At 43.4% G+C, this 14,675-nt stretch overlaps 1 protein-coding gene across 1 annotated transcript in view; it reads right to left on the reverse strand.

The window, feature by feature from the left end:
- The window catches only part of PTDSS2 (phosphatidylserine synthase 2), a 49,424-nt gene that overhangs the window by 11,159 nt on the left and 23,590 nt on the right, over positions 1–14,675 (reverse strand). The window contains exons 8-9 of the mRNA XM_081874920.1: positions 3,204–3,322; positions 1,203–1,317 (exon numbers count right to left, since the gene is read on the reverse strand). Coding sequence (XP_081731046.1) covers positions 1,203–1,317; positions 3,204–3,322 — 234 coding nt within the window. The remainder of the gene's footprint in view (positions 1–1,202; positions 1,318–3,203; positions 3,323–14,675) is intronic.

Below are 14,675 nucleotides of genomic sequence, written 5' to 3' on the forward strand. Positions count from 1 at the left end.
ATGTGCCATTCAATCACTTAATTTCAGGTGGTTTCCAATGATTAATATCTAAAACATGCTGTAAATCCTTAACAGGAATTTGAATATACTTGCAGTACCTTGCAAGAATGATATTCCTCACCCAGAGGTAATAAGGAGGTATTTTCTCTTACTTCAGAATCAGAGAACCACACAGGTGGCCATCTTTCTGTCTTTAGCTATACAGTGGTACCTCAGGCTACATATGCTTCAGGTTACATACTCTGCTAACCCAGAAATAGTGCTTCAGGCTGAGAACAGAAATCATGCTCTGGCGGCGCAGCAGCAGCAGGAGGCCCCATTAGCTAAAGTGGTGCTTCAGGTTAAGAACAGTTTCAGGTTAAGTACGGACCTCCGGAACGAATTAAGTTCTTAACCCGAGGTACCACTGTACAACAGTGGAACAATAGGGAAGCATGTTCTTGGCTTCGCTGCACAGGTATTAACAGGGAACTTAATAAATTTTTACCCCACTTCTGTCACACTCAAAGACCTAGTTTCACTCAATGTTAAGCCAAACATTGAACAGGTTCCCCAAGAGAACACTGCAACCAATACGCTACTCTAATCCTGGTGCTTCTGTGGGCTGTGATAGCTTGGCTTAATGTTATGCCCAATTCCAAGTTTGTGGTTTATCCCACTCTAGACAAACAATGACTTGTAGCCAGGCTCTGTTCTACGGCTTACAGCTTGAGGTTTGTCTGCAGCAAGATAAACCATAAGCCCAGGTTCAGATGCAATATTAAACCAAAGCATGGCTTAGCTCACAGCATCAGGACCAGAAGAGGTTGCAATCTTTTCTCCAGAAACCCACACATTTGCTCATTAAAGCTAAGCCATGGTTTAGGCTTAGTGTTACACACTAATTGGGCCAAAATGGCTTATAATAAATGAAATAGCAATCCCTGCCATAAATTAGCACACTCTGCACAGTTTATAGATACTTGTAGATGCTATGGGTACAGATGGTTTCTTCTCTCCTTACTTCTTACAATTGCCTTGCTCCTGGGATAAATATAGGCATGCTGCTAGAGAAACCCTATCCTTCACTATGTCAGACTCAATGAGTCTTTTTCTGACATGGGGAGAATTTGAGAACTCCATCTTTGTAATGTTAAAAAGCAAGAAGAATTCTAAACACTTATGTCAGTTTGGTGCAGCTACAATAAAGTATTGGTCCTTACTATAAAAATAATACCACAGACTGCTAGCCATCTGCGAAGACTGGATGCTGGCTTCCACTCAAATTTAACCCAGCTGTATGGTGTGAATTGGAAGGCAATTCTCTTCATTTTTCCTCTGAGGGAGAAAATCACAAATATCTCATGGAAAGTGTTGCATTAACCATGTCACAAGTTACTAAATTACGATTTTTATTTCACTATCTATTAAAATACCCAAAACTCTGTTCCATAGTCAGTACTGCAGAGCTCAATGATGCTGGGAATAAATTTGGTGGATTTGTTAACTTTGTTTAGATATTAGACCTTGAGCTAAGCCACAAAGGTTTGAATAAATTGCTTATTAAGTTATACAAAATCAACTTACTTTGCTTCAAATATCAGTGAATTTTTGCTCATATTTCAATATTACTGTCTTACTCCCTGTACTGCGATAATCATACTAATCAATAATTAGTATGGATTTGTTTGGAAGTGAACATGATTTGAGCTTGGCTATCCCTCTAGTTAAAACTGGATTCATTATTTAAATGGTTAATTGTCAATACACATTTATATAGACCATTTGAGAAAAAGTGGTAAATATCCTAAATTAAGAGATTTCACATATGGCTCCTAGACAATTTTTCTTTACAGAAAGCAATTTGGCCATAGTTCTTTTCTACAATATGGTCTTTATTTGTCCAGTCTAACTATGATTTGTTTGAATGTATGACTCCATGGGCTTGGAGTCCTGCAGCTTAACCAAGGGCTTTTTCTTTGGCTACAAACCACAGTGCAAAGGCACTGTTTGCTGTTGGCTTATGAACCAAGGTTTGCCTTAACTATGATTTGACATTATGTTTGAACCAAACAGCTTTGCTTAACCATGGATTGTTTGGCATCCTACTCCAGATGCATATCAAGCTATAAAGGCATGAATCAAGAAGTCTGGAAAACAAACCAAGCTTTAGAGAAACAATCCATTACAGTGGTACCTCAGGTTACATACGCTTCAGGTTACAGACTCCGCTAACCCAGAAATAGTGCTTCAGGTTAAGAACTTTGCTTCAGGATGAGGACAGAAATCTTGCTCCGGCAGCGCAGCGGCAGCTGGAAACCCCATTAGCTAAAGTGGTGCTTCAGGTTAAGAACAGTTAAGTACGGACCTCCAAAACGAATTAAGTACTTAACCCGAGGTACCACTGTACTTGTTTGCACAGCTGAGGGATGGATGACTCAAGGTTTCTTGAACTACAAACAATTAAGACTAAGCCATAGCTTAGTGTTTTGTATGAATGAAGCCAATCAAGCAAGAAGCTATTCTCCTGTCTTTAAAGACTGATGCTATAAGAAAAAAGAAGACCTAGAACTAAAGGAACTTGGTACGTGGGAACATTACTGCCTAAAACACACTTCTTTAAAGACTAATGCAATGAATAAACATATCAGAAATATGAATGATGCATAAGAAACGTTTGGTTTTACACTGGTAATTAGCAAACCATAGTTGGTTATTGGTGGTCAGCTTTACTCAACTTTGCATTTTGAGAAGTATTTACAGAAGCTAGAGAGCAACAATTTCATTCATGGGAAATATGGTTCATATCATGGTTACTTTTTATAGCAAAAATGACAAAAAGCACCTTACTGCCTCTTCCTCATCTCCTGTAGAAGCAAGCTGGCCTAATCTATCACCTTCCAGAAAGTCAAATATTTATGTCACATAAATTCATATTTCTAATATTATTATTTTTAATTCTTTTTTGAAAAAGTTGTAGTCACTAGCCATTTAGCTATTGTTATATGTTCACATTTGTTGTATATTGGATATTGACTGTTAGTCACCTTAAGACTCTTTCTGAGCAACGCCTCTTTGAAATGCAATAAATAATTTACTCCGGATTAGTCCTAGTCTGCATCAGAATGAAATGACTGTAACAACCCAAATGAAAATAAATAGGTTACATTAACATACATAGAATTAAAAGTTATTTCATTTAGGTATGAAATCATTTAACGTACTTGTATGTCGGAATGTTCCAAAGTCCTTGCCATGAATACGTTTTCAAAGAAAGCCACCCCAACGTCTTCATTCCACAATAAATGCCAAGTCCATTGCATACTACTACATCCATAATCCACTTAAAAAGAAAAGAAAAACTAACTTAAACCACCACTACAAATTCTATGGCATAGCATTAGCAGTAGCGTGGATTCACAAGCATATACTTTACATTTGCTTTCTATTAAATTAGGTTTTCAACAAAATTTTGCACAATTCTGATATGTACTTAACACATGCTACAAATTATTTCAAATGATTGTTGTATAACCTAAAGTGGACAAGAAATGACATTTCTCAAGCGGTGGTTAGTAAACAATAGAGGTAAATGCTTTTGCTCTCATAGGCTAAGTCTTAACTATGGGTTTAGTAAAGCAAGCCAAATTCTAAGCTATGCTTACTGTGATGGGATGATGAGCTACTTGTGCGTAAAAGTTCAGTCCCTCAGATCTTGGGCATGTTTCTCAAGACTCTGTCTACAGCGGAGCCCCTTAAGCATGACTCCCTTATTCGCTGGCAGAATCCGACAGTGGGCGTCTGCGGAATCTACTCCAACATAAAAGTTCCTTGACGGAAACGCGTCTTCGGGATTCTCGGCGCGACAGTTTCCGGCAAGGAGTGGGAGTGCCTACAGGAGGTCCTGAGACCTCACCACTGTTTTCACTAGAAGTCTCCCTGAGCCATCCCTCTGACTCTCTTTCTTTGGGAGCTCCCTCTCTCCCCCTGCTGGTGCCTTCCTCCGCTGCTGAGTCTCTCCTAGCTTCCGAGAGCCCCTCCACCGCCTGCCTTTCCGATGGCAGTTCCCTGACATCCACCTCCCCTCCAGGGCCCCCTTCACCCCCTCCTCTACGGGCGGCGAGGATGGGAACCCCCGGAAGGAACTTCCCTCGCCGTCAGAGGACTCGAACACCTTTCCCCATTGACTCCTGTCTCTTCTTCCCGAGTACCATTCCTCATCGGAGTCTACACCCTCTTCTTCCCCTGATTCGGGGAACCCTTCAAACTCCTCTTCTTCATCGGTGGTGCCGAAGTGTTCCCTCCCGAACCGTGTCACTGGCTGAGGTTTCCTCGGAAACCGTTGATGAAACATTTCTATTAACACCTCGTCATTGACCTCCTCTGCCGGTACCCATGTGTTTTCTGACTCAGGTTCCCCTTCCCATTCTACCAAATACTCCACTTGATTCCCCTTCCACCTGGAATCGACGATTCCTGCCACATGATTGTCGCGTTCCCTTTCTTCTATGACTGGTGTTTGTGTGACCTCCCCTTCACGTTCCCCCCACTCCCGCCCCTCTCGGTACGGCGACAGTAAGGACCTGTGAAATACTGGATGCAGTTTCATGTGGTTGGGCAACCTGAGTTTGAATGCCACTGGGTTGACCTGTTGTATCACCTCAAACGGTCCCAGCCGCTTAGGCCTCAATTTCTTGCACCCGCCCTTGAATGGCAGCCCTTGGGTGGATAACCACACTCGGTCCCCCACCCTTATGGTTTCACCCTCCCGTCTGTTTTTGTCTGCTTGTTTCTTGTATTCTTCCTTGGCCCTTTCTAAATTGAGTTGGAGTTGCCGATGGATCGCTTCCATCTCTTCTACAAAGTGTTCTGCTGCAGGGACACTCCAACTTTCCCCTCCTTCACCTGGAAATGCTCTGGGATGACACTCATAATTGGCCAGGAAGGGACTCATCCCTGTGGACACATTCTCCGCGTTGTTGTAGGCAAATTCTGCCAGAGCCAACTTATCTACCCAATCATTTTCTCTATCATTTACATAACACCTCAGGTATTGTTGTAAAATACCATTTGCTCTTTCCGCTTGCCCGTTAGTTTCTGGGTGTCGGGCCATGGAAAAATTGACCTCTACGTGTAGTAAGCTCATGAGCTTTCTCCAGAACCTGGAAGTAAATTGTTTCCCTCGGTCAGAGACCACCCTCAAGGGGGCGCCATGCAACCTAAAAACATGTTTTACAAACAACTTGGCGGTTTCTTCCGCTGTGACTGCGTGGGAACAGGCTATAAAGTGGCACATCTTGGTTAATAGGTCTACCACCACCATGACTGCTGTTTTCCCCTTGGATCTTGGCAGATCTGTCATAAAATCTATGGATACTGCCTCCAATGGCCTCTCTGGTGTGGGTAAGGGTTCCAGTAGCCCCGCCGGTGCCAGTCTCTCCCCTTTTGCCCGCTGGCAACGGTCGCACCCCCTGACGTATTCCCGTACGTCTTCCCTCACCTTGGGCCACCAAAACTCCCTGGTAACCAACCACATGGTTTTGTGCTGCCCGAAGTGCCCCGCTGTGGGGCTGTCGTGCGACTGTTTGAGTACCCGGCCCCTCAGTTCTCCTTCCGGTATGTACAATGCCCCTTTGTAATATAACGCTCCGTTCCTTTCCTCAAACCCCCTGGCGTCCTCTCCACCTCCCCTGAGTCCTCTGAGTTTATCTTGGGCGTATTCATCGTTCTCAGTACCCTCTACCAGTTCTCTTTGCCCCACCAATGCCGCCCCACACACCCAGTGGTCTTCGGGGATGATATGTCTCTCCTCTGGCGCTCCCTCCCCCTCCAAATACTCTGGTTTCCGAGAGAGAGCGTCCGCTCTAACATTCTCTGACCCTGGTACGTAGCGGATTTCAAAATGGAATTTGGAGAACTCCTGTGCCCATCTCACTTGTCTCTGGTTCAGTACTCGGGCAGTTCTCCAGTATTCTAGATTTTTGTGATCGGTGCACACCTGGACCTTGTGCTGTGCGCCAATCAGCAGATGTCGTCATCTCCGGAACGCTTCATGGATGGCGAGTAGTTCCCGGTCGTACACGGTGTAGTTCCTCTCGGATTTGTTCAATTTCCGCGAGAAGAAGGCACACGGTCTCCATTCCGACGTATCTTTTCCCGGCTGTAGAAGCACCGCCCCCACCGCTCGGTCGGATGCATCTGTCTCCACTCTCATTGGTTGCTGTAGATCCACGTGCAAAAGTTGTTCTTCCGACGCAAACGCCTTCTTTAACCTTTCGAAGGCCCGTTGCGCCTCCTCCATCCAGACAAATTTCTTTTTACTGCTGAGACAATCAGTGATGGGCGCCGTTAAGTGAGCAAAGTTCTTGATGAACTTCCGGTAGAAGTTTCCGAAGCCCAGGAACCTTTGCACGTCCTTCTTAGTTTTTGGTGACTTCCATTCCAGTACCGCTTGAACTTTGCTGGGATCCATGGCCAATCCCTTGTCTGACAACCGGTACCCCAGGATTTCCAACTCTCGGGTATGAAACTGACACTTCTCCAGTTTCACCCATAGCTGGTTTGCTTGCAGCCTGCTCAGTACCTCCCTTACGTCCCGCACATGCTCCTCCTCATTCTCTGAGTACACCAAGACGTCATCTAAGAACGCTACACAGTTCTTGTAAAGCAATGGTCCCAGGACGTGATTCATGAACGACTGAAAACAGGCTGAGCCCGCCTGTAGACCGAAGGGCATAACGAGGTACTCAAAGGCCCCCAAGGGGGTGAACATAGTGGTTTTCCACTCGTCTCCCTTTCTCATACGTATCAGGTTATACGCCCCCCTTAGGTCCAGCTTGGTAAAAATTTTCCCTTTCCTCACCCGGGTCAAAATGTCATCGATTCTGGGCATGGGGAAAGTCACGGGTTCTGACACTGCATTTAGGGCCCGGAAGTCCACGACCAATCTGGGTTTATCCGTGTGTTTTTTGTCCACAAAGAACACTGGGCTGCCCCCCACCGCTCGTGACTCTCTTATGAAACCTCGCTTGAGGTTCTTGTCAATGAACTCCCTTAACTCCTGCATCTCCCTGTCTGACATTGCATACAGCTTGCCCACAGTTGTGCTCCTTAGTTAAGTTGACAGTCAAAGGGTCTGTGCGGGGGCAGTTTATCTGCTTCTCTTTTGCTGAAGACGTTAACCAAGTCGGCGTATTGTCGTGGTACCTTCCCTTTATCTGTTACTTCCATCCCTGCTAGCGTGGCTTGGGCTCCTACCTGGGCTTCCCCTCCCTTGCAGTGTGCCAGGCAATGCGCTGACCCAAATGAGACTACTCTCTGGTGCCATCCCACTAGTGGATCATGCAGCGCTAGCCAGCTCATTCCCAATATGATGGGCGCTCCTCCCAGGGTAGCCACATTAAACGCTATGACCTCTGTGTGTCTTGCCACCCTCATTATCATGGGAACAGTCTGTAGATTTACCTCTCCACCCAACAGCTCCCTCCCATCAATCGTTGTCACCTGCAGAGGGTTACTTAAAGGGATAGTCTGTATCTGGTGTTCAGCTGCAAACTCCTTACTCATAAAATTGCAGGAGCTGCCTGAGTCCAATAGCGCCTTTATCTTTAGCGGATGTCCGTTTGGTAGCTCTAGCACCACCTCCACGACAAGCGCTGGTCTGGGGGGTTCAGGCTTGGGCACATTCACTGCTCTTTGGCCTGGCTGCTGTGCCCCGATGCTGGCAACCAGGCGTTGGCTTTTACCTGCTCCTTAACCCCCTCCTCTTCACCCCCAACAGCTCCCGCCATTCCTTTTTTTTTTTATATATAAATATTTATTAAAGTTTTTAAATATAAATGCACAAATAATAAACAGTCTTACTTCTATCACAGACATAATTTCATCACTTCTTTGGACTCCCTCACGTCTCCCGCTCCCATTTACATCGTTAAAAGTTTTTTCCAAACAAATTATCAACTTGTTTACAATCTCATGTCCACTCATTCAAATATAATCTAGCACTTCTTCCAAAAAATTTTATATTTTCTTTAATCTCACTTATCATCAAATTTCAAATCTAATTTAGTGGTGGCCAGTTTTTTATAATCTAGCATCCTTCTTAGCATTCAACCAAATTACAATGTTTTTGTAGATACTTCTTGAATTTCTCCCAGTCTTCCTCCATCTTCTCTTCTCCCAGGTCACGGATTCTGCCAGTCATCTCGGCCAGTTGCATATAGTCCATCAGTTGCATCTGCCACTCTTCCAGTGTGGGTAGATCTTGGGTTTTCCAGTTTTTTGCGATGAGTATCCTTGCTGCCGTTGTTGCATACATAAAGAATGTTGGGTCCTTCTTTAACACCTTCTGGCCGACAATACCCAGAAGGAAGGCCTCTGGTTTCTTAGTGAAGGTATACTTAAATACCTTTTTCAGCTCATTATATATCATTTCCCAGAAGACCTTCACCTTAGGGCATGTCCACCAGAGGTGAAAGAATGTTCCTTCGTTTTCTTTACATTTCCAACATTTATTATCAGACGAATGGTATATTTTGGCAAGTTTAACTGGGGTCATGTACCATCTATATATCATTTTCATTACATTTTCCTTCAGAGCATTACATGCGGTGAAGTTCAGCCCAGTGGTCCACAACCTTTCCCAGTCCTCAAACATAATGTTATGCCCAATGTCCTGTGCCCATTTTATCATAGCCGATTTAACCATTTCGTCTTGTGTATTCCATTTTAACAGCAAGTTATACATTCTAGATAATACCTTAGTCTTTGGTTCTAACAATTCAGTTTCTAACTTCGATTTCTCCACCTGGAACCCTAACTTTTTATCATTTTTAAAAACTTCTTTAATCTGAGCATAATGTAACCAGTCTCGCACCTTATCCTTCATTTTCTCTAAACTCTGCAATTTCCAATTGTCTCCATCTTTTTCTAATATTTCCCAATATTTTGGCCATTTAGCCTCCATATTGGGTCTTTTTAGGGCCTTAGCCTCCAGAGGTGAAAGCCACCTTGGAGTTTTATTTTCCAGTAAGTCTTTGTATTTTGTCCAGACATTAAACACTGCTTTCCTGACAATATGGTTCTTAAAGGCCTTATTGATCTTAACTTTATCATACCATAAGTATGCATGCCAACCAAAAGCATTGTTAAAACCTTCCAAGTCCAACACGTCAGTGTCTTCGAGAAGTAGCCAGTCTTTTAGCCAGCAAAAAGCTGCGGCTTCATAGTACAACTTTAAGTCTGGCAGGGCGAAGCCCCCTCTTTCTTTCGCATCTGTTAATATCTTAAACTTAATTCTGGGCTTTTTGCCCTGCCAGACAAATCTGGATATATCTTTCTGCCACTTCCGGAAGCACTCCGTTTTGTCCACAATCTGTAATGTTTGAAACAAAAACAACATTTTTGGCAATACATTCATCTTGATAGCAGCAATTCGGCCTAACAAAGAAAGCTTCAATTTTGTCCAACTATCCAAGTCTCTCTTAATTTCAGACCAACATTTTTCATAATTATCCTTAAATAGACTCAGGTTTTTTGCTGTTATGTTTACCCCTAGGTATTTTACTTTTTTAACCATAGTTAGTTCTGTTTCTCTCTGAAACCTTTCCGACTCTATATCTGTCAAATTTTTTCCCAACACTTTAGTTTTCTGTTTATTTAATTTAAATCCTGCCACCCGACCAAAATCCTGTATCAGTTGTAATACTCTTTTCGTACTAGATTCTGGCTCCTGCAGAGTCAAAACTAGGTCATCTGCAAAAGCTTTCAATTTGTATTGTTTCGCTCCGACCTGAATCCCTTCCACCAACCGGTCCCCTCTGATCAAGTTCAAGAGCACCTCCAGAACCGAAATAAATAACAAAGGGGAAATCGGGCAGCCTTGTCGTGTTCCTTTTTCAATTTTGAACTCTTCTGTGACCACATTGTTAACTATTAGTTTAGCCTTTTGTTCTGAATATATTGCGTCAATCCCATTCTCAAACCCCCGTCCCACTCCCATTTCATTCAAATTTCCCTTCATAAATTTCCAAGAAATATTGTCAAAGGCCTTCTCCGCGTCTATAAAAATTAACACTGCTTTTGTATTTATATCTGTTTGCAAAAGTTCCAAAACGTCAATAATGTTCCTAGTATTTGCAAACATATGTCTGCCTGGGAGAAAGCCTGCCTGGTCTTTATGAATTACTTCATTAAGAACTCTTTTAAATCTACTTGCCAAAATGTCTGCAAATATTTTGTAATCCACATTCAGAAGGGAGATGGGACGATAGTTTTTAAGTTGTGTCTTTTCAGCTTCAGATTTTGGTATCAATGTGATAAAAGCTTCCTTCCACGATTCCGGCGCCTTCTTCCCTTCCATAATTTCATTACAGACCTCCATCAATGGTTGGATCAGGTAGTCTTTTAATGTCTTATAATACTTGGAGGTCAGACCGTCTGGCCCTGGAGATTTGCCCAATTGCATGTTCTGGATAGCTTGTTCAATCTCTTGCTGTGTTATTTTGTTGTTCAGGATTAATCTGTTTTTTTGTGACAACTTTGTTAGTCCATTTCTTTCCAAAAATTGTTTAATCTCAACCTCATCTTGCGGCCCTTGAGTGTATAATTTTTTAAAGTATCTCTGGAAGCACTTTCTAATTTCCATGGGGTTCTGGATATTTCTTCCTTCAATTTCTAGGTTTGTAACTATATTTAGTTTCTGTCTCTTCTTCAACTGCCAGGCTAGCAGTTTCCCACATTTATTTGCCGATTCAAAAGTTTTTTGTTTCATTAATTTAATCTTCCATTCTATTTCTTGGTTTATCAATTTGGAATATTGAGCTTGATACAGTTTAATTTCTCTCAGAATCGGCTGTGACTTCGGATTTGATCTTAATTTCTTCTCCAATTCTTTGATTTTCTGCAAAATCTTATCCTTCCTTTCATTTTGTGTTCTTTTCTTTACAGTGTTCTGTTGTATCAAGAACCCCCTCATCACAGCTTTGCTTGCGTCCCAGATAGTTCTTTTTTCCACCGTAGTGTTCATATTTATTTCAAAATAATCCTTCAGAGTTTTTTGGGCCTTCTTGACAATCTCCTGATCTCTAAACAAGCTATCATTCATCTTCCATCTAAAGGAGCCGGTTGGCAAAAGTGTCATATCCATCTTCAGCGCATTATGGTCGGAGCAGGTCTTTGGGCAGATTTCCACTTTTCTAACCTTGGGTGCCAGACCTCTAGATATCCATATTTGGTCGATTCTTGTCCAAGTCAGTTGGGCTTCAGAGAAGAATGTTCCCTCTCTTCCCAGGGGGTTCTTAGTTCTCCAAATGTCAATCCAGTCCATATTGTCAGCCATTTCAAAAAAGGTCTTTGGCAGTCTGCCGTCTTTTGTAACATTTTGATTTTGTGACTTATCCATGTTTGTCGATACGACCCCATTCATGTCTCCCATCATAATGATGTTGTTGTAGTCCAGATAGTCCAGCATAATCTCATGCAACTTCTTGTAAAATTCCGATTTCCCGTCATTTGGTGCATAAATTCCTAATATCAAAATCTTTTCTCCTTGATGTTGTATCTCAATTCCTAATATTCTTCCATGTTCGTCTTTGAATAAGAATTTAGGTGACAGGCTCTCTTTTGCATATATCACCACTCCTCGCTTCTTTACTCTGTCCGAAGATATGAATTCTTGACCAAGTCTTTTGTTTATTAACACCTTTCTATGGAGCCTAGTCACATGTGTTTCTTGTAAGCAGATAATATCCAATTGTTCTTTTTTTAATATATGAAAAATTTTCCTCCTTTTTTCCGGGATGTTGCAGCCATTAATGTTCCAGCTCAAAAGTTGCAGAGACATCCTGAATAAATCTGGTTATTTTTCAAGGGGTGGTATCTTATTCAGAGGATCTTCAGGGTCCAAGGGTGCAGGTACCTCTGGTGTTTCAGGCCCTGGAAGTTGGTCAATTCCTTTGTGAAGGTCCTCTCCGTATACGTTCAGAAATTTATCTCTATCTTCCGATGTTCTGATTTTGATCTTCTTCCCTCTAAAAGTAAAAGATAGTCCTTGAGGAAATTCCCACCTAAAGATGATTGAATTCTTCCTTAGTAGTCTTGTCAACTCCAAATAGTTAGATCTAAGATCTAGCAGTTGTTTAGGAATATCCTTGTAGATCTCAATTCTTTTGTCCAAAATGTCCAGTGACTTTCCGTAGTGTAGGCCCAAAATCTTATCCCTTTCCTCCTTTGACCTCAGTATTATCAAACAGTCTCTGGGCTTCTCTTTCTTTAGAAGTCTTCCGAGCCTGAAAGCCGAAACAATTTTAAAATCCTTTTCCTCTAAACTCCAAAATTTGGAAAATTCTTTAGTCAAAAACTCAGCTAGGTTGCCTTCTTCCACTTCTGGTATTGCTCTTATCCTTAAATTGCTCTCCCTGTTCCGCAGTTCAAGCATGGACAAATAGGTCTGATGTTCACCTACTTGTTTGCAGAGTGGTCTTACCTCTTGTTCTAAATTTTCAAGTTTTTGGCTGGTATCTTCAGCCAATTTCTGATTTTCCCCTGCAGCCTCCTTCAATTCTGCGATTGCTTGAGTATTCTGTGCAACTTGTCCAGATAATTTATTTAAACACTCTGTGTTCTGCTCAATTTTATATGTTTGCTCATCGGCTTTCTTGTCCAAAGATTCTACTTTCTTATCCAAAGATTCCAATTTTTCAAAAATTTTCTCTAAAATAGCAGTGCTTGCCCCTGAGGCCATATCTTCCAGTTGTAATTCCTCAGTTTCTCCCTCCCCTGCCCGAGGCAGAGAAACAGGCAGCGAAACAGCTTCCACCTCAGAAGGCAAAGTAGGCACAGATGATCTACGTGCCTGTGAGGCTGCGGTTAAAGTTGTCAAAGTTGTTTGTTTAGTTCTTCCTCTCCTTCTTGTACCACTCATTCCAAAGTTATCTAAAAGTCAAGGTCAAGCTGAGTTGTTCCCATGAGAAAGTCACGGCCCAGATGGTAACAGTCAGCAGAGGGCCGGGAAAGGGAAAGTAAAATAAAAGTCACTGTTATGGGTCCCGAATCCTCTAGGGGGAGTTTAAAATATTTCAGGAAAGAAATCAATTTCAGTTAAAATAAAGTCAGATTTCTAAGTCCAAGAACCTTCAATAAAGAGATTTTTCAGCGGAGTTGGGGTTTAGTACAGCAACAGTGTTTCTGATGGTGCAAGCTGGTAATCCAAATGCCTTAAAGTAGCAAGTTCAAACTCTCTCAGATTGTTTCAAAGTTCAGATTCAAAGTATCCAAACTGCAAACTGCAAGCTGACAGCTCAGTTTCTCAGGCAGCTCCAGTGCCTGGGGTTTTTAGTTAGAATGTAGCTCCAAAGGGAGAAAGATATCCCCGTGTAATTAAAATATAAAAGTCCAACACATAAAATTATTGTTCCACTTAGAATAAAGTTCAATGGGTGCTCAGATCAAATAGTTTAAAAGATCTCTCTTTGCCTCCACTCCTCCAGCTCTTTGCGTTCAAGTTCAATGGGAGCGGAAGACGGACTTCCTGTTTTTCGTCACTCCGCTTTCAGCCAAATTTAATATTTTAAAGTCCCAAATTGCATACAGTCAGTTGTTTACTCACGGGTTGTTGTTTTCAGAGCATAAATTTCAGGAAAAAAGGTCAGCGCTCACTGGCAACAGCTACGCGGCTTCACTCCGCCGATTGCGGAACGACCCACAGCGCCGCAGCCTCCTCCGCGATCCGGAGCCCCTTACGGGGTTCCTTCAACGTTTCGGTGGCCGCTGCTGGCGCCCGCCGGGTCCCGGGACCGCAGGCTTCTGCTGCCTGCGGGTTTCCGTTTCGGGTCTCCGCTGCGCCGTAGCGGACGACCCTTTCTCGAGCGGAGCTTCCCTTCCCGTTAGGAAAGGGCAGCCATTGCCCTTCGCGCCGCCTCCGGAAGTCCCAGCTCCCGCCATTCCTTGCCATCCCTTCCTTTGAGGGCAGACTCTGGCAAAGTGACCTGGCTGTTGGCAGAGGAAACATTTCTTGGCGCTCTTTCCCTCCTTCTTCCGCCCTTCGTTGGTGTTTGAAGCTCCGCGCGCGCTGCTCCAATCTCCATCGGCTCTACTGGTGGGGAGTGCTGCTCTGGTATCTCTGGAATGCGGAACTCACTCCAATGTTCCCCTTTCCCTTCCCGCTTTTCCAAGGCTCTCGCCTCTTGGCGCGCTCCTATGGCAAGCGCTGATTTAGTCAATTGGTCCATAGACTCCGCCCTGGGCGCACGGGAAAGTTCGTCCTTCACCGTCGAGGATAACCCTTCTTCGAAAAGCATTTGAATAGGGTCCGCAGACAGGTCCCACCCCAGTTTATGGATCAACATGGTAAACTCAGTCCAGTACTCTTGGACGGATCGATTCCCCTGTTTACACGCCATCAATCGTCTGCGCACCACCCCCTGCTCAATTTCACTGGAAAACATCAGGTCCATGGCGCGAAAAAATTTCCTCGTGTCCTTTAGAGCGTCATTATTCCCTGCCATCAGGGGCCTCACCCAGTCCTTTGCCCCCCCTTCGAGATGCCCAATGACAAACGCCACTCTCGATTCCTCATCTGGGAAGTCATCAAACTGCAGATTGAGGGCGTATTGCATCTCAGTCCTAAAGGCTTGATAATTTCTGGGATCACCCCCAAACTTTTGCACCAACCCTGGCACCTTCCTGGCAAGTGGGGT

Source organism: Podarcis erhardii, assembly GCF_964252035.2.
Source record: "Podarcis erhardii genome assembly, chromosome: 1".
In the NCBI taxonomy this organism is placed as follows: Eukaryota; Metazoa; Chordata; class Lepidosauria; order Squamata; family Lacertidae; genus Podarcis; species Podarcis erhardii.